The sequence below is a fragment of the Peromyscus leucopus genome, chromosome 9, assembly GCF_004664715.2.
Source record: "Peromyscus leucopus breed LL Stock chromosome 9, UCI_PerLeu_2.1, whole genome shotgun sequence".
In the NCBI taxonomy this organism is placed as follows: domain Eukaryota; kingdom Metazoa; phylum Chordata; class Mammalia; order Rodentia; family Cricetidae; genus Peromyscus; species Peromyscus leucopus.
This window is the reverse complement of record NC_051070.1, coordinates 72,266,931-72,285,077: the sequence shown is the minus strand read 5'-3', so window position 1 is coordinate 72,285,077 and position 18,147 is coordinate 72,266,931. Positions and strand designations below refer to the sequence as shown.

Genomic DNA, 18,147 nt, shown 5'->3' with positions numbered 1-18,147 from the left:
CATGCTGGGCCTCACCGTTTCTCTAACACCTCCTCCCCAGCACGTAGCTGACCTCTTCTTTTAAATTTAATTTTATTTATTTATTTTATGTGTATGAGTGTTTTTCCACGGGAGTCGGATCCTCTGGATCTGGAGTTACAGATGGTTGTGAGCTGCCACGTGGGTGCTGAGAATTGAATCCAGGTCCTCTGGAAGAGCAGCCAGTGCTCTTTTTTTTTTTTTACTTTTTATTAAGAATTTTTTATTCATTTTACATACCAACCACAGTTCCCCTTCTCCTCCCTCCTCCAGCTCCCCAGCCTTTCCCCCCCAACCTACCCCCCATTCCCTCCTCTGACAAGACAAGACCTCCAATAGGGACTCAGCAGAGCCTGGCACACTCAGTTGACACAGGTCCAAGCCCCTCTCCCTGCACCAAGGTTGTGCAAGGGGTCCCCCAGTATGTATTGGGCTCCAGAGCCAGCTAATACATCAGGAATGGACCCTGATCCCACTGCCAAGGGGCCCCCCAAGTAGACCAAGGTACCAACTGTCTCACCCAGGCCGAGGGCCTAGTCGAGACCCATGAGGGATTCACAGCTGGTGGTCTAAAGTTCATGACTTCCCATTAGCTGGCTTGTCTGTAGATTTCTCAGTCATGACCTCAATGTCCCTTGCACATAGAATCCCTCTTCTCGTTCTTCAATGGATTCCTGGAGCTCGGCCTGGAGCCCAGCTGTGGCTCCCTGAGCCAGTGCTCTTAACTCCCGAGTATCTCTCCAGCCCGTTCATGCCCTCTTAACTCAAGTTGGCATGGTGTTTTTCCTTCTCTCCTCCATTCTTCTCCTTTGGGCAGTTGCTGAGTATCGGGGACTATGGGGGTCCAGCCCCTCCATAGTCCCCTCCCAGGGTCCGGGAAGAATCTACAACCAGCTGATAATTAATCTTTGATGAGAAGAAATGAATCTATGTACATGAAACTCCTTAGTTCATACACTTTATTATTCTGTGTCAGTTACAAGCTTATATTCTGCTCTCATATTTATGTCATCTTTAGCCTGATTTCTCTCTACACTTGTCTGCAGGTCCCCTCTAGGTTCCATCTTAATTCCTTCATCTAGTTCTGCCCCTTCTAGGTTCTCATCCATCTTGTTCCTTCCCATATCATCTCCTCTCCCATCTTCTTTTCTCTTCTCTCGTTCTACCTCATCTTGTTCTTCCCCACCTGGCTCTTCCTCATCTTCCATCTCGTTCCTCTAGTACTCTCTTCTAGCCCTTCAATCTACTTCTTTTCCATCTCAGTTTGTTCCTCTCAAGTTCTTACCCATCTAGTTCTTCCATTCTCTTTTCTCTTCTCTGTCTTGTGCCCTGGAAGACCCGGTATATCAAGGGAGGGTCCGAGCTAAACTGTGTAAAGCTATTACTTAACGCCCGCCTCACTTAGGCGGTGTCTCCTTGTGGAATTTACTGTAAGTCAGGAGACTTGCATGTGGGCTGTTATCATTGTTAGTCCTTGGAAGTTGGGGCTCACCTGGGCAGTGTCTCCTTGTGGAATTTATCTTAAATCAGGAGACTCGCCTGTGGGTTGTTATCACTGTTAGTCCTCGGAAATTGGGCGACCACCTGGGTGGTGTCTCCTTTAGTCCTTGAAAGTGGCTAGGGGAGATATCTGATTCCAGAGAAAGCCTTTCCTGAGGCTGTTCTCCAAGCGCCTGGAATGTGTGTGTCTAGAGAGTGATCAGTCCACATTGTTAGCCCTTCTTAGGGAAAAGCCAATTGGGAAAACTATGAAGGCACACATGATTTTCATAACAGAATACAGCTGATATATAACAAGCCAAGTAACACCAAAAACTCCTTGGGATTTGGCTTCTTCTGGAGGAATTCCCTGATTCCTCCAGGTAGTGACTTTGCCATAACCAGCTGAGTTCTTATGATATTCCTGTGGCCCGGAGTAGCTGAGATTTAAGGCTTGCCTGCCCTGAAGCATTTCCCCCTTTAAATCCTAATAAAATTGTCCTCAAGCTGAAAGAAGAAAGGAATGAAGGAAGGAAATCCTGCATAAACCTTCCCCACCTTGGAAAAATATTTTATTTTACTTTTATTTACTTATTTAGTTTTTTTTTTTTTTTTTTTTTGAGACAAACTTTTCTCTGTCTAACTGTCCTGGCTATCTTAGAACTCACTTTATAGACCAGGCTGGCCTTGAACTCAGAGATCCACCTGCCTCTGCCTCCCAAGTGTTGGGATTAAAGGCATGTGCCACAACCATCTGGCTTTATTTTACTTTTATTATTGTGTGTATGTTCAAATGCAGACATACACATGTGATTTCCATGTGTGGGCAGATCAGAGACAACTTTCTGAAGTTTTGTTGTTTTTTTTGGTTTTTTTTTTTTGTTTTTTGAGACAGGGTTTCTCTGTGTAACAGTCCTGTCCTGACTGTCCTGGAACTCACTCTGTAGACTAGGCTGGCCTCAAACTCACAGAGATCCACCTGCCTCTGCCTCCTGAGTGCTGGGATTAAAGGCATGCACCACCACCACCGCCCGGCTGGAGTTGGTTCTTTTATTCCACCAGAAGTTCCAAGAATTGAACTTAAATTGTGTGACTTCTATAGCAAGTGCTTTTATGCTCTGGTCGAAGGATTGGGGATTTAGCTCAGGGTAGAGTCCTTGCTCAAGGGCTGAGATGGCTTCCTCTGCTTCTGGGGTGCTGGAATTGAAGGTAAGATTCATTCTACTGGCAAAAACAAACAAACGAATAAAAGTAATGGAAAAAAAAAAAGGCCAGGGAGATTAACGCAATCAGTAAGCTGCTTGTTACAGAAGCATGAAGACCAGGGTTTGGAACCTCAGCAGCCACAGAAAAGCTGGGCGTGGCAGCATGTGTCTACAATCTCAGCACTAGGGGATTGGAGACAAGGGGCTCCGTGGAACTCATTGCCTAGCTAGTTTCTGTATGAGATCTTGTCTCAACATACAAAGTGGAGCGCAAATGAGGAAGAGACGCAGCGTCAACCTCTGGCCTCCACATGTATGTGTAAGAGCATGAGTGTGAACGCGCGCGCGCGCGCGCGCGCGCGCGCACACACACACACACACACACACACACACACACCAGGTGGAAAATGGACTGCATTATTTAGATCAGTCTTTTAGTTTCATAGCCAAATTGAATAACAAGGACCACATACACCTGTCTCCACAGCCTTTTCGGTTTGTATTTTATTTAAAATGTTTTATTTAGATTTATTTTCGTTCCATGTTTATGAATGTTTACTCACACATGTGTCTGTGCACCATGTGAGTGCCTGCTGCCTGTGAAGGTCAGAAGACTATGAGGTTGGATCCAGCCACCATGCAGATGTTAGGAATTGAACCCCAGTCCTCTGCAAGAGCAACAAGTGCCCTTAACAGCCAAGCTAACTCTTCAGCTCCTCTTTAGTTTTCAGATGTGTGTGAGTGTGTGTGTGTGTGTGTGTGTGTGTGTGTTTAATGTGGGAATTTTTGCCTACAGATATGTTAGTGCACTGTGTGCACCTGGTGCCTGAAGAGGCCAGAAGAGGGCGCCAGACCCTTGGAACTGGATTTGACTGCTGGTTTAACCTGAGACTAGAATCTCGCCTTCCAAGAGCAGCACATGCTCTTTACCACTGAATCCAAAGTGGTGCCTTTGTTACAAAGTAACCAACAGCCAGAAGTGGCGGCATATGCCTTTAATCCCAGCACTTGAGAGGCAGAGACAGGTCAATCGTTATGAGTTCAAGGCCAGCCTGGATTAAGACATTCCAGGCAAGCCAAGGTTTCATAGTAAAACCCTTTCTCAATGAAAATTAAAAAAACAAACAAACAAACCCAAAACATCAAAATGAGCTAATATTGACACAGAGGCAGCAGTTCATATTAAAGTTCATATTTAGTTAGGTGTGGTGGCATAATGCCTTTAGTCCCAGCACTCTGGAGGCAGAGGTAGGTAGAGCTCTGAGTTGGATGCCAGTCTATAATAGGTAGAGCTCTGAGTTTGAGGCCAGTCTGGTTTACAGAGTGAGTCCCAGGACAGCCAGGGCTTCACAGAGAAACCCTGTCTTGAAAATCAAAAAAAGAAAAAGGAAAAAAAAAGTTCATTCTTGCTGTTGTGCATGCTGGGAGTTTGGGAAAGTGTGTAGTTACCGGGACCCACCATTCTATATCACAGGAGAGTCACTGCCCTAAAAACCGCCTGTGCTCTGCCTGTTTGTGTCTCTCTCCTCAACCTTTGATGACCGTTGATCCTTTTCTCTCTATGTACGGCTTTTCCTTTCGCCCACAGCACTGGATAGCTCGGATTGTACAAATGCAGCTTTGAGGTTCGCTCTTCTCACTTAATCACATGCACTGAGGACTCTACCAGGTTCCTGTCACGTGAAGCAACCCCCCTCCACCCCACCCCTGCTCCCTCAGGCTGAATGACAAACAGTCCACTGATTTTTCGTTGTTTTTATTGTATTTTATTTTTTTCCTTTTGAGACCGGGTTTCATGTAACCCAGGCTGATCCAAATTCACTATGGAGCAGAGGAGAATCTGGAACCTCTGATCCTCCTGCTTTTCTACCTTCCCCTTCCCATCCCTGGGATTCCAGGCATTCACCACTACATCTGTTTTATACCATGCTGGGGACCAAATTCAGGACCTCCTGCTTGCCAGGAAGTTCTGCTTCTCTCTACCAACTGAGCTACAACCCCCAGCCTGTGGAGACCTGTTAAACACTAAACACTTAAGCCCCATATTTAATTACTTGGAGGTAAAGTCTAAGTAACAATGTAATTTTAAATATCTCTTTTGTAACTAGTCAGTACAGGGAGTGAGAGTTGCTGGGACAGAGTGAGCCTAAATCCTTCCTAATATCTTTTAAACTTTTTTTCATTTTCTTATGTATGTGTGTGTGTGTGTGTGTGTGTGTGTGTGTGTGTGTGTGTGTGTATGTATGTATGTATGTATGTATTTTTGAGACAGGGTTTTACTACATAGCTCTGGCTGCCCTGGAACTCACTCTGTAAACGAGGCTGGCCTTGAACTCACAGTTATCTGCCTGCCTCTGCCTCCCAAGCATTGGGATTAAAAGTGTGTGCTATCAAGTAATTTTTTGTTTTTGTTTTGTTTTGCTTTGTTTTTCGTGACAGGGTTTCTTTGTGTAGCCCTGGCTGTCCTAGAATATTCTCTGTAGACTAAGCTGGCCTTGAACTCAGAGATCTGCCTGCCTCTGCTTCCTGAGTTCCAAAGTGCTAGGATTAAAGGTATGCACCACCATGCCCAGCTAAGTCATTTTTTTAATAAGGGCCAACTTGGGCTATATAGTGAGATGTTGTCTCAAAAATATAAATTAAATCAAATAGCCAGAAACATTATCCCCTAGGTTTGGAAATAATAATAGCCTTCCTTTGCCTCTATATTTATGTTTCTAAGGAAATAAGGCGTATATTTAGTTGAACTCTGTAAGATATCTGAGAAAATGTGAGAACCATAATTAAAAAAAATAGTTACTATGTTTTTTTTTAGAACTCAAGGCTTAAGATTAGTGGTCCTCAGATCTTAACTGTCATAATTACAAACAGGAGGAGGGGGGCTGGAGAGATGGCTCAGAGGTTAAGAACGCTGGCTTCTCCCTCTTCTAGAGATGGCTCAGAGGTTAGGAACGCTGGCTTCTCCCTCTTCTAGAGGTTCTGACTTCAATTCCCAGCAACCACCTGGTGGCTCACAACCATCTGTGATGAGATCTGGTGCCCTCTTCTGGCCTGCAGGCAGAACACTGTATACATAAAAAGTAAATCTTAAAAACAAACGGGGAGGAAGGATATTTTGCAGACTGTTTCTACTTCTGATGTGTTTAGTGCCTTCTATTTTACAGTTTAGTGCCTTCTATTTTACAGGGCCTCCATTAAGGAGAACGTGGAGCTGATTCGACTTAAAAAGCTCTTATATGAAAAGAATGCCTCACTGGCGGCCACAGAAGCCCAGTTAACACAAGTTCAAGAGGTGAGTTCTATAATTAGCCGTGCTTTTTAGAGAGGGAAAAGCCGATTCGTTCTTTCATGAAGCCCTAGGTTCAATCCCTAGGACTGCACAAAGGGGAGGGGGCGTTACTTAAAACAGCACAAAAAAACTAGCTGGGCTGTGGGGAAGGGCGCCTTCAATCCCAGCACTCCGGAGGCAGAGGCAGGTGGGTCTCTATGAGTTCCAGGCCAGCCTGGTCTACAGAGTGAGTTCCAGGACAGCCTGGTCTACAGAGTGAGTTCCAGGACAGCCAAGGATACATAGAAAAACCCAGTCTTGAAAAACAAAACAAATACCCCCCCCCCACACACACACACAAAAAAACAACCAAGAACAAAAACCAACCAACCAAACAAACAAAAACCCAAAACAAGAACCTGTTCCTCTGCTTCCTTCTTTCCCTGTCCTTTTCCTGTCCTCCCTCCACTTTGTACCCACCCCCCTCTTTGTGATGGGCCCTTATTCTGTAACATAGGCCAACAGAAACTCACTATGTACCTCAGGCTAGCCTCAAACGTGCACACTCCTTTCTACCTACCCTCCCACTCCATGCTGGGATGTCCAGTGTGTCTACCACACTCAGAGGATTTTTCTGTCTTGCATATGTGAGATCATAATTCAAAGACACTAAGTTACTTGTCTAAGGTCATATAATTTACAAGTGGTATTCAGAGCCAAGCCTTGCCAGTCTATTGTTTTCTCATGATTTCTCTGTTACAGAAAAGACTCAGGCTCTTGCCTGGTAAGGTGGAGTTTGGCAGGGTTAACTTGTGTCAGGGTTCAGGTCCCAACCAAAGGGATCAGAATGTAATTCTATAATCACCATAAGGGAGGGCGGGAGACAAGCCTTTGGTGATCACTTTCTATCTGCTGAAGACTCAGTCCTAGATGCTTATAGCATGTGCCCTCTTAATATGACAGAACTGATGTAGGAAACACAGCCGTGAGGAAATTACACCCCAAAGGAGACAAGTAACTGGATCGAGGTGTAAAAAGAGTAAGAGGCAGAATAGGATTTGGTTCAGGCTAGTAGCATGGCTTCCCCCAATGCCGGGTTATTAACTTCATCGAGAATGGTGGGACTGTGATGTCAAGGTCTAAGTGAGACCTCAGCACCATTCCTTTATGGAGCCAGTGTGTACAGAGCGTTAGAGCTGTGCAAAGCCCTGAGAAATAAAGATGACACTGGCAGCCTTGTTTCTTTCCAACCCATGGTGCTTGCCTGGTTGTTTTCTGACTTAAACTAAAGACCACAGTGGGGAGTAACACAGCTCGAGTCTCCAAGGCCGTTCCAGGAGTGAGAGTGCAGCAAGGTTGTAGAACAACTCTAGATGAGGCAGGGGAGGTACCAAGAAAGGAAGTGATCGGGTATCAAAAAAGGAAGTGGCCGGTGCAAAGAGAAAAGGCTTCGTAAATGGGGACTGGATCGACGGCTCAGTGGTTAGGAGCACTGGCTGCTCTTCTAGAGGGCCTTGGTTTAATTCCCAGCACCCACACGGTGGCTCACAGCCATAGGTAACTCCAGCTCCAGGGGATCCAGCTCCCTCTTCCGGCCTCTGCAAGTACCAGGCATGCAGTGGTGCACAGATGCACAAGCCGGCAAAGCACCCCCCCACACACACACACAGTAGAAATTAAAGTTTAAAAACATTCTAAAAAGGATTCATAAAGGAATCTGTTCATGAACTAAATTCTGAAATATCAGAAGAGTATCGTGCAGCACCAAGTGTTCAAGAAAAGAGAAGAGTTTCTAGGGAGGTGAATGTAGACACACTGAAGGTCTAGGTCCCAGAGCCTGTCTGTCAGAGATTTAGGCTTCAGCACATAGATAATGAGCATCTGGAGACGGGTTTTGAACACATTGGTCATAAAACCAGCTTCTTCCCTCCAAAAGATCTCATAGCCTTTGAAAAGCATGAGATTTGAAATACATTTTAGTACATAAAGAATACCTTTAGGAAAAAGTACCAATAGTTACTAGTTACAGGTGGTAGGAATGGATGTAGGCGATGTAGGAGACTTTTTATGTTGTCCTGAAATCTTCAAGGTCTCAAGAATTGCAGTATCTCAAGATGATCATCAACAACATAGCAAGTCTGTGGCCAGCCTGGACCACGTGACATCCTGTCTCAAAAAACAAAACAAACAAAGACTAAACAAACCAACTAAAACCAGGAAAAGGGGCTGAAGACATGGCTCAGAGTTTAAAACAACTTCTTGTTCTTGCAGAGGATCCAGGTTTGATTCCTAGCATCCACATAGAGGCTCTCAACAGTCTCTATCTAACTCCAGGTTCAGGGGATTTGATACCCTCTTCTGACTTCTGCAGGAACCAGGCACATATGTGGTGCACATACACACATGCAGGCAAAACACTCATACACATAAAGTAACTAAATTTAAAAAGAAAATTTCCGGGCTCGAGAGATGGCCCAGTGGTTAAGAGGACTGGCTGCTCTTCCCAAAGGACTCGAGTTCAATTCTCAGTACCCACATGGCAGCTCAGAATTATCTGTAACTCCAGTTCTAGGGGATCTGACACCCTCACAAAGAGATACATGCAGGCAAAGCCCTAATGTACATAAAATAAAATAAAAATAAATCTAAAAAAGAAAAAGGCAAAATTGCAGAACCGAGTAGGGCTGGAATGGCTGATACAGAGTATAGACACGGAAACCCCATAGAAGCCCAGGACGGGATTACCAAGGAGACTAGATGAGGACCCAGGGGAGAGAAGATCGCAGAGAAAGGGATCTTACTTTGATAAATCCAAGACACAGAAGAACAGGCTCTGTCCCCAAAAGGAGAGAGAGTGAGGTCAATGGAGAAATGAAAGGTAGCTTCTGGATTCCTGCTTTAGGTGAGTAGATGGTGGTTAGTCTCTGAGGTTAGGTCTTCCTGCATTCAGCCCTAAGACATGGCTGCTCTGCTGAGTCGTGTATTTCCCCCCACTTTAAGATTTATTTATAAATTTACTATGTATACAATGTTTTGCGTGCATGCATGCCTAGATGCCAGAAGAGGGCACCAGATCTCATTACAGATGGTTGTGAGCCACCATGTGGTTGCTGGGACTTGAACTGGAGTCCATTGGAAGAGCAGCCAGTGTTTTTAACCTCTGAGCCATCTCTCCAGCCCCACTTCTCTCTTTTTGAAATAAGGTCTCACTGTGTAGCCCTGGCTGGCTTGGAACTTGCTCTGTAGACCAGACCAGACTCAAACTCATAGAGATCTGCCTGCCTCTATCTTCCAAGTGCTAGGATTCATGGCATGGGCTGCCACACCCAACTATATTTATCTTAGAGAGATGTCAAATATATTGTGAAATTGGTGCATTGGTGAAATAATACTTACTTGTTTCTTCCAGGCATATGAAGACTTGCTCCAGAAGGTAATTTTTTTTTTTGCTGTTTTTTGACAGGATTTACAGTAGTACTTTTTTGTTAGGACCCCCAGCCCACAAATAACGACCTGGGGACTTCTTATTAATTATGAAAGCTCAGATAATTTATTATTTTTAAACTATTTATTTATTTTTCTATGACTGTATGTACCCATTTTCTTTTTTTTTTTTTTTAGCATCTAAGCACATTTTTAAGCATACTATATCTGTTTAGAGATCTTGGTCTGGACCTGACTCTATTGCAAACCTGCAGCTTTCTCTAACCACATGAGAGAAATCTTAAACTGTTTGGCTAGGCCCTCTGTGACTTTGGCTTATGGCACTGGCATCTGGCTCCGCCCCCTTTGGGTCCTCCTAACTGACCATCCCAGCTGCACCTAACTGACCCAGCTCTGGGAAGCTGCTGTGCCCTCGCTGTGGCAGATGTTTGTACCTAGTCTTCTGTTGCAGAGTAGCGCATCAGCTGCTCCTAGCAGGGCCTCTTAAACGAGACCATCCTCTTAAACAAACCTTGCCTCTGTGTGCTGTGAGCAATGGGCTCTGTGTATGTGCCCCACATTGGGTGCCAAATGAAGTTGGATTTTTCCTTGGGCTGCTGGCTTGCAAATAATGACTCCAAGACTTATTATTAATCCTGAAAGCTCTACTTAGCTTAGGTTTATTCCTAACCATCTCTCTCTCTCTCTCTCTCTCTCTCTCTCTCTCTCTCTCTCTCTCTTTCGGTTTTTTGAGACAGGGTTTCTCTGTGTAACAGCCCTAGTTGTTCTGGAACTAGCTCTGTAGACCAGGGGCCCCTCAAATTCACAGAGATCTGCCTGCCTCTGCCTCCCAAGTGCTAGGATTAAATGTGTGTGCCACCACTGCCTGCCTAACTACTTCTTATAACTTAAATTAACCTATATTTTTTTAATCTACATTTTTCCAGGAGGCTTGTTACCTCATCTCCTTACTGTCCATCTTGCTTCCTGTTGTTTTAAAAATATTAAGCGGTGCGGGTTACTGTGCAGAAAGTTCATAAGGCACAAGCCACAACAAAACCCAGTATCAGAGCTTTATTAGGAGGAGGGGAATGGACAAAAGAACCAGGCCTGGGGAAGAATCATGTGCAGAGAGGAGAGGGAGAAAGAGAGAGAGAGAGAGAGAGAGAGAGAGAGAGAGAGAGAGAGAGAGAGAGAGAGAGAGAGAGAAGAGGAGAAAGATTGGAACATATTTTGAATTTTTACCTGAGATAAGCTTTATCAGAGATAGATTATTTTAAGGCAGCTGTTTCCTTTATTAGCTTAGCATCCAAGAGATACAGGTGATCAATTGTTGAGGGCATTTAACAGTAATAGATGGTTATATTAAAGTCTGTTTTTGCAGAGCCCAGAAACTTTTGGGTCTGGGGGTGTAAATACCTTTTAACTGTTACCACCTGGGTATCTATAGTGATCCTGTAACGATGAGCTGAGTAGTTAATTAGAAGAGGGAACCAGGAAGAGAAAAGCTTGTGGGGTAAGACCTCATTCTTCTGGAATTAGGGACAAGGCAGAGAGCAGGGCCCTGTCTGTGTCCCTGTGCATGAGGAGGAGAAGCACTGTGACAGGTCTGGAGTGAGGCGCATGGAGGGAGCAATGAATGAAGGCTCCTGTCTTAGCTGGAAAATCTTTTCCCATTAAGTAACCCAGAAAGTACAGTTAAGTCTGGTGAGGTGGGTAAGGCTGTCCTCCCTAACCCGACAATGGGGAAATGAGGAGAGGTGGGACCCCAAAACTCCCTCAGGACTGATTAAGTGGCTTAGTGTCCAACAGGAAGGAAACAGACCACCACCGCTGCATCCTGGGTTCCTTGCAAGCCTGTGGCCAAGCCTAGGAGGTCTGCTGGAGTCTTAGTTTGATGTCCCCATGCCACTGTGTGCATGGGGACAGTCAGCTGACCAGTTATCTCTCTAGGTGGCACTTTGAACAAGGCTCAATTGACGGCCTGGCAGGGCACGCACTAGCCTGCCTGGCCTTCTAAAACAGGGACCCGGAAGCCCTTATGCAGCTGCTCAGATAGTGTGAGCCAGCATTTGGCAATTCTGTTCATGGGCTTTCTCATCTCTCCCATGGTACATCTTAAACGCCACAGCTGAAACTTCTGCCTGTGGGGTCAGGACCTTGCTCTCCAGATGCTCCAGTTTTAGCCCTGATGTCAGGGAGCTCTGGGAGACGAGAGACAGATTTTATTCCGTGTCTTGAATTTTTTTTTTTGATAGTCCATGTCTGTCTGGTGACTCTGCCTTTCTTCTTCCCAGAGTCCTCTCTGTCCCCGAAAGTCCCACTTAACCTCTTCCTGATTTGCTATTGGTCATTCAGCTCTTTATTAAACCAATCAGAAGGTGCTTTGGCAAAGACAGATCTTCACAGTATAAACAAATATTCTCCAACAAGAATCTCTCTATATAGCCCTGATTATCCTGAAACTCGCTATGTAGACCAAGCTGGCCTCAAATTCACAGAGATCCCTTTGCCTCTGCCTCCTGAGTGTTGGGATTAAAGGTGTGAGTCTTCACTCCTTGCATCAAAAGGTAATTTTTTTTTTTTTTTTTTTTTTTTTTTTGAGACAGGGTTTGGTTTCCTTGTTTAACAGCTCTGGCTGTCCTGGAACTCACTTTGTAAACCAGACTGGCCTTGAACTCATGCCTCTGCTTCCCAAGTACTGGGATTAAAGGTGTGTGTCACCACTTCCTGGCTTGTGGGGGCCATTCTTATCCAAACTACCACATGGTCATTCTTTGAGTTGCTGCTGTCTGGAGACCATTCCTGTTGAATCATGTGATCATTCCTAGAGGGATTCCCTTTGTCTGCAGAATCAAGGAATACTGAATGCAACCCATGATGCCTTCCTCAGCCAAGTGAATGAGCTCAAGGCTGAGCTATCAGAGGAGAGCAAGAAGGCCATGAGCTTGAAGGCCCAATTGGAAGATGTGTCTATCTTGCAGATAACTCTGAAGGAGGTAAATAATAATAGTTAAGAGATGTCATCAAATGTGCCATATTCCAGGGTCGGGAGCAGCTCAGTTATAGAGTACTTCCCTAGCACATCCAAAGCCCTGGATTTGTTCCTTAACGTTGCCTAAAGCAGGTGCGATGCTGGGCACTTGAGAGGCAGAGGCAGGGGGATCTCAGAATTCAGTCTGTCCTGGTGAAAGCCTGACTCAGCAAAACGTGTGTTGACACACATCTGTAATCTTAGCAAAATGGAAAGGAGATGGTGAGATGTTCAAGGTCTTCTTTTGATGTACAGTAAGTCTGAGACCAGCTTGGGCTACATGATAAACAAACAAATGTGTGTGCTGCCTGCAAATTGGGATAAAGGACTTCAACCTCAAGTTGAATTGAATCGTAGAAGTTCTCTCATGAGTGTAATCAGTGGATCCATATTAGGTTAAGTTATAATACATTTATAAGGATTAAGTGTTTTATATCAGATTTTTTTGTAATTTTAAGTTTGCCCTGCAAGAGCTCTAAGTTCTTTATAAAAGGTATAATTTCAGGACTGATGGAAATTGAAAAAAAAAAAAAGGATAAACTTCACTCATCAGCAACAAAATATAAAATTGGTCAGTGACTAGAGACCATTTTCCTCTATCAGATTTACTTCTATAAATATTCACAGTTCCTTGTGTGTGTTCTCATTTACTGTATAACTTCTTTGGAAAAATTTAGTTGTCTTCATGAATATTTTGAATGCACACCCCCTTTAATTAATCCTGCAGCTTCCTTCTTAGGGCTGCATCTTCCAGCACAGCTCTGACAGTGGAACACAGGAGTATGTACAAGGCTGTTTGCAGTGTCCTTTCCCTTTGTAAAAGGCCAGAAACAGCTTAACCGTCCAGCAAGCCCCCAATACTGCTATGAATGTGTGCACTGCCTTCCTTAACAGGCCTCCCGACAACTAAATTTCTCTGCTTTAGTAACTAAAAAAAAATGTTTTCTATTCATCAGATTGTCTATGTCTTATGAATAAACTGCTGAGTGTAGCATGAATCTTAAAAGTTCTTATTAATAAAATCAAACCTGAGGCCAGTTATGAGGGTGAATGCTGGTAGATCAGAGAGACAGGACAGGTCACAACTACCTCACCTCGCCGGATCCTCAGCTGGTCTTGCTTCCTCAGACTGGAGGCCTCTGAATCCTCATCCAGAATGGGTCTCAGCTGAACTGTGCTCCAAAGCCTGAAAGCTTAACCAGCCACATGCTTAAGCAGGCCAAATGCTTCTAGTTTCTGGTCCTCACGCCTTATCTACCATTCTGCTTTCTACCACCACTCCCTGGGATTAAAGGCTCGCTTTCTGAGATTAAAGGCGTGAGTCACCATGCTTGGCTCTATCCTTGAACACATGGATTTCTGCCTCTGGAATGCTAGGATTAAGAGCGTGTGCTACCACTGCCTATCCTAAATATATCTAGTGGCTTTTCTGTTCTCCGACCCCAGCTAAGTTTATTAGGGTACACAATATTTTGGGGAACACAATACCACCACAGCTGAGTAATTTCAAAAAACAAAAACAAACAAACAAAACAAATGTGTGTGCTGGACCAAGTCTGAGGCCCTGAGGAGGGCTTTTTTTTTTTTTTTAATTAAAAACTGCTGCATTCTAACTTCAAGATGTTAAAAATGAGCATCATAGCAACAGTGTGGCTACTCCATGAAAAGCATTTGTTTTATGTCTGTTGGTGCTTTGCTTGCCTGTGTGCCTGTGCACCGCGTGAGTGTGTAGTATTTGCTGGAGTCAGAGGAAGGCATCAGATTCCCTGAAAATGGAGTTACAGATGTTTGTGAGCCATCATGTGGGTGCTGGGAATCAAACCCAGGTTCTTGGGAAGAGCAGCCAGTGTTCTTAGCTGCTAACCTGTCTCTCTAGCCTTGCCCACTTAATTTTTTCATATGAGAACAGTGAGCCTCCAAAGTGGTTAAACCACATAGTTTAGATGATTGCAACATTTGAGAATTTATACTTGTCCATTTTCTAGAGTCTTTTCTTTTTCTTTTGCTGTTTTTTGAGACAGGGTCTCACTATGTAGCTCTGCCTAGTCTGAGATGCACTCTGTAGACCAGGCTGGCCTCGAACTCACAGAGATCTTCCTGCCTCTGCCTCCTGAGTGCCAAGGTTAATCTTGTGTACCACCAGGATTGGCTGTGTCTTTTTTCCTTACATTTATTTATTGTGTAGGTACATAGACCACCGCTTAAGAGTGGAGGTCATAGGACATCTTTTGAGTTAGTTTTCTCTTTCTACCCTGTGGGTTCCAAAGATCAGACTCAAGTCACCAGGCTTGGTGGCAATTGCTCTTATCTGCTGAGCCATCTCACTGACCATTTTTATCTTTTGTAATGCTTTGTCATTTCTCTGATGGTTGGAACAAAGATGTCAGGAAAACTGGCTCAAAGAGTTTTCACTAATTCCAATGAAAGTCCCCAGCCTACTTTCAACTGGCTCCAATCTTTTGTTTTTTTGTTTTTTTGAGACAAGGTTTTTACTGTGTGGCCCTGGAGGTCCCAATGCTCACTTGTAGACGAGGCTGGCAGGGAACTCAGAGATTCTACTGCCTCTGTGCAGTAGATTTAAGGTGTGCCAGGCCAATCTTTCAAACGACACCTTGTAGAATCAGTATAGAAGAGCCCATGCCCAAACTCTGGTCTGCAATGAAAAGCAAAACCAGCATGGTCTCAAGGATTCTATCGTTATTAAGTTTCAGGTCAGAGTGGAAGATTTGGAAAATGAACGGAAATTGCTGAGTGACAGTTATGACAAGCTCTTGGAGAAGTAAGTACAAAGTATGGCCCCAGAGCACTGTTTTCTGTAAGAGAATTATGGAACTTTACAAATCTTAAACAGACTGAACAGGCATGGTGTTACATACCTTTAATCCCAGCATTCCAGAGCAAAGGCAGGCAGAGATGGAGGCCACCAGGCCAGCCTGGTCTACAGAATGAGTTCCAGGACAGCCAGGGCTGTCTATAGAGAAAGTCTGTCTCAAAGAACAAAAACAAAAAAGAGATAACAATATTGTTCAAAGGAAAGGCAAGATGTAAACAGGCGCGCTACCCCTGCCCTGGCGTGTGCATTTTAATCTGCAGAGACTGTATGAAGTGAAAGTGAAGGACTTTCACTTTAGGTCTTTCTATTGCTTTTCTTTAATTTTTTTTTTTTAATTCCAGGGTGGTAGGGACACATGCCTTCAATCCCAGCATTCAACAGGCAAAGGCAGGCCAATCTCCGTGAGTTAGAGGCTAGTCTGGTCTATAGACTAGTGATTTTCAGGATAGCCAGGGATATACTTATTTTTACTTTATGTGTCTGGGTGTGTTGCTTGCATGTGTGCCTAGACACCACAAATGTGCCTGGTGTCTGCCTCTGGAGACTAGAAGAGGGTGTTGGATCCCTTGGAACTGGAGTTACCGATGGTTGCGAACCATCATGTGGGCGCTGGGAACTGAGCAACTAGTGTTCTTATCCTTTGAGCCATCTCTCCAGCTTTTCATTTTAATTCTTCCACAATAAACATATACTCCTGTATTAATTTTGTAATTCAAAGGACCTGGCTGTGCTCCATGGCACAGGCCTGTAATTCCAGCTGTTCCAGGAGCTGAGCCAAGTAGGTCATAAGTTTAAAGCCTACCTGGGCTACAGAATGAGTTTGAGGGCGACCTAGGTAACTCAGTGGGACTCTGTCTCAAAATAAAAGTAAAATGAGGGCCAGAGACGTTAGTGGTAGAGCATTTTCTCACATGGGAGGTCCAGGGTGCAATCCTCAGTGCCACTGAAAAAAAGTGCAGAGAAAATTTTTAAAAGTCAAAGTGACTTTTATCATGGTAAAAAGACAGCAAAGGGAGCTGGGTGTGTGGTCCTGCACCTGTGATCCCAGGATTTAGGAGACTGAGGCAGGAGAATCAAAGTTTCCACCAAAAAAGAAGCGATAAAGAGCAAGAAGCAGATTGGGGCTGCAGGAGAGGTCTCCCGGCAGCACCCGGGTCAGGTGATGGTGAAGCTCTCCTGTGGCATTAGCTGCTGCCGGTCTCTTTATCACTCAGAATATTTATTATCTTCTTGAGTCTTCAGGTGATATAAAACGCAGCCTTTCACTTACTGTGTAGCCAAGAATGACCTTGGACTTCTGCTCTTCCTGCCTCCACCTCCAGAATGCTGGGATTACAGGTGCATGCCACCATCCTTGGTCTGTGTAGTGAACGCAGGATCTTTCGTATGCTAGGCAAGAAACCTTTGTGGGGAGGGCACAGGGTGCTGGGATTAAAGGCATGTGTTACCATCACCCAAGCAAATTGTTTTTATATGACATTTATTCAGAAACGTTTTTTTGTTTTGTTTTGTTTTGTTTTTTTGCTTTTTTGAAACTGTTTCCTCTGTCTTGGAACTCACTCTGTAGACCAGACTGGTCTTAAACTTAGAGATCTACCTGCTCCTATTCCCCTCTCCCCCAAATGCTGGGATTAAAGGTGTGTGCCATGCTTGCTGGAACATGTTTTTTTTTTGTTGTTGTTGTTGTTTTGTTTTGTTTTTTGTTTTGTTTTTAATGTCAATTAATGTATAAGTTACAAATGGATGTTTTCCACTCGAGGCAGGCCTAACAGCGACACACCGACACACCGTAGGGTGGAGGGACAGGTGTTGAAAAGCTTGTTTTTGTCCTTGAGTACAGTAAGTCATTTAAAAAGGCAGTCTAATTTAAAGGCACATGCTCTCTAAAGCAGCCAGTGGCAAAGGCAGACAAGGGGACGAGGTGAGAAAAGAAAGCTCCTGTTTCTCAGTTCTAACCCAGGAAGCCTCAGCTTGCCTTCATAACACACGGGGTGCCTAAAGAAAGCCATCGTGTTGGAGAAGTTCCTTGAGAGCTGAATGATTGGGGGGCTAGCATAGTGGAACCCTGGAGACTTAAGTAGAAGAGACACTGAGCAACTCCTCAATGCCACCCAAAAGTTCCAAAGCAGTTGGCAAATGACAGTTACAAATAAGGCCGGGGCAGAAAAACCATGTGGAGAAAGGAATGATCAACCAGGTCCCAGAGATGCTGAAACTGTGTAACAAAGATGCCTTGGCGTACCCCTTCGAGGGGTCACCTGACACCGTGCCTCCACTTTTCAGCATGCTGGATAGCAGCCAGCCGCCTCACTGGAGCAGTGAGCTCGCCAGGGAACCGCTCCCACAGCAAGCCTGTTCGCTGGGCGCTGGGCTGGAGGGAACAAAAATCTTCCTCCAGGCAACCAACGTGAAAGGTGGGTCAGGCCTGAAAAAGCTTTCTCAAGGGCAGTGCCCCCTCTGCGTCTGGCTTGGGAGATGGGAACTTGGGCCTTTACGTCTCCTGTCCCCACATGACCCTGTATTTTGTGGGTCATCAGTAACTAGAATTAAAACATGGGCAATGAGGTCTTATTTAGCCAGGAAGACATGATAACTACACACATCATATGTATGCCTTTCTCCACACATCTCTTCCCATTTGGAATGATCTCAATTTCTAACTTTATTGTTTTTAAACCTTTCCTTTATTGATCGTGCTAAGAACAAATTTCTCACCCAGTATGATGACACACGCCTTTAATCCTCAAGAAGCAGAAGCAGGCGGATCTCTGTGAGTTCCTGGACAGCCAGGGCTACATAGTGAGACCCTGTCTCAAAATACCAAAAGGAAAGAGAGAGAGAGAGAGAGAGAGAGAGAGAGAGAGAGAGAGAGAGAGAGAGCATTTCT

At 44.6% G+C, this 18,147-nt stretch overlaps 1 protein-coding gene across 3 annotated transcripts in view; it reads left to right on the top strand.

Annotated features, from left to right (window-relative positions):
* The window catches only part of Rpgrip1 (RPGR interacting protein 1), a 59,719-nt gene that overhangs the window by 11,898 nt on the left and 29,674 nt on the right, over nt 1-18,147 (top strand). The window contains exons 6-10 of one of the 3 annotated variants that reach the window (XM_037208551.1): nt 5,889-5,994; nt 9,380-9,403; nt 12,246-12,392; nt 15,133-15,206; nt 17,544-17,674. In XM_037208551.1, coding sequence (XP_037064446.1) covers nt 5,889-5,994; nt 9,380-9,403; nt 12,246-12,392; nt 15,133-15,206; nt 17,544-17,674 — 482 coding nt within the window. Of the gene's footprint in view, nt 1-5,888; nt 5,995-9,379; nt 9,404-12,245; nt 12,393-15,132; nt 15,207-17,359; nt 17,675-18,147 lie in introns of those variants that run through there. The other 2 variants (XM_037208553.1, XM_037208552.1) reach the window with 2 other exon arrangements.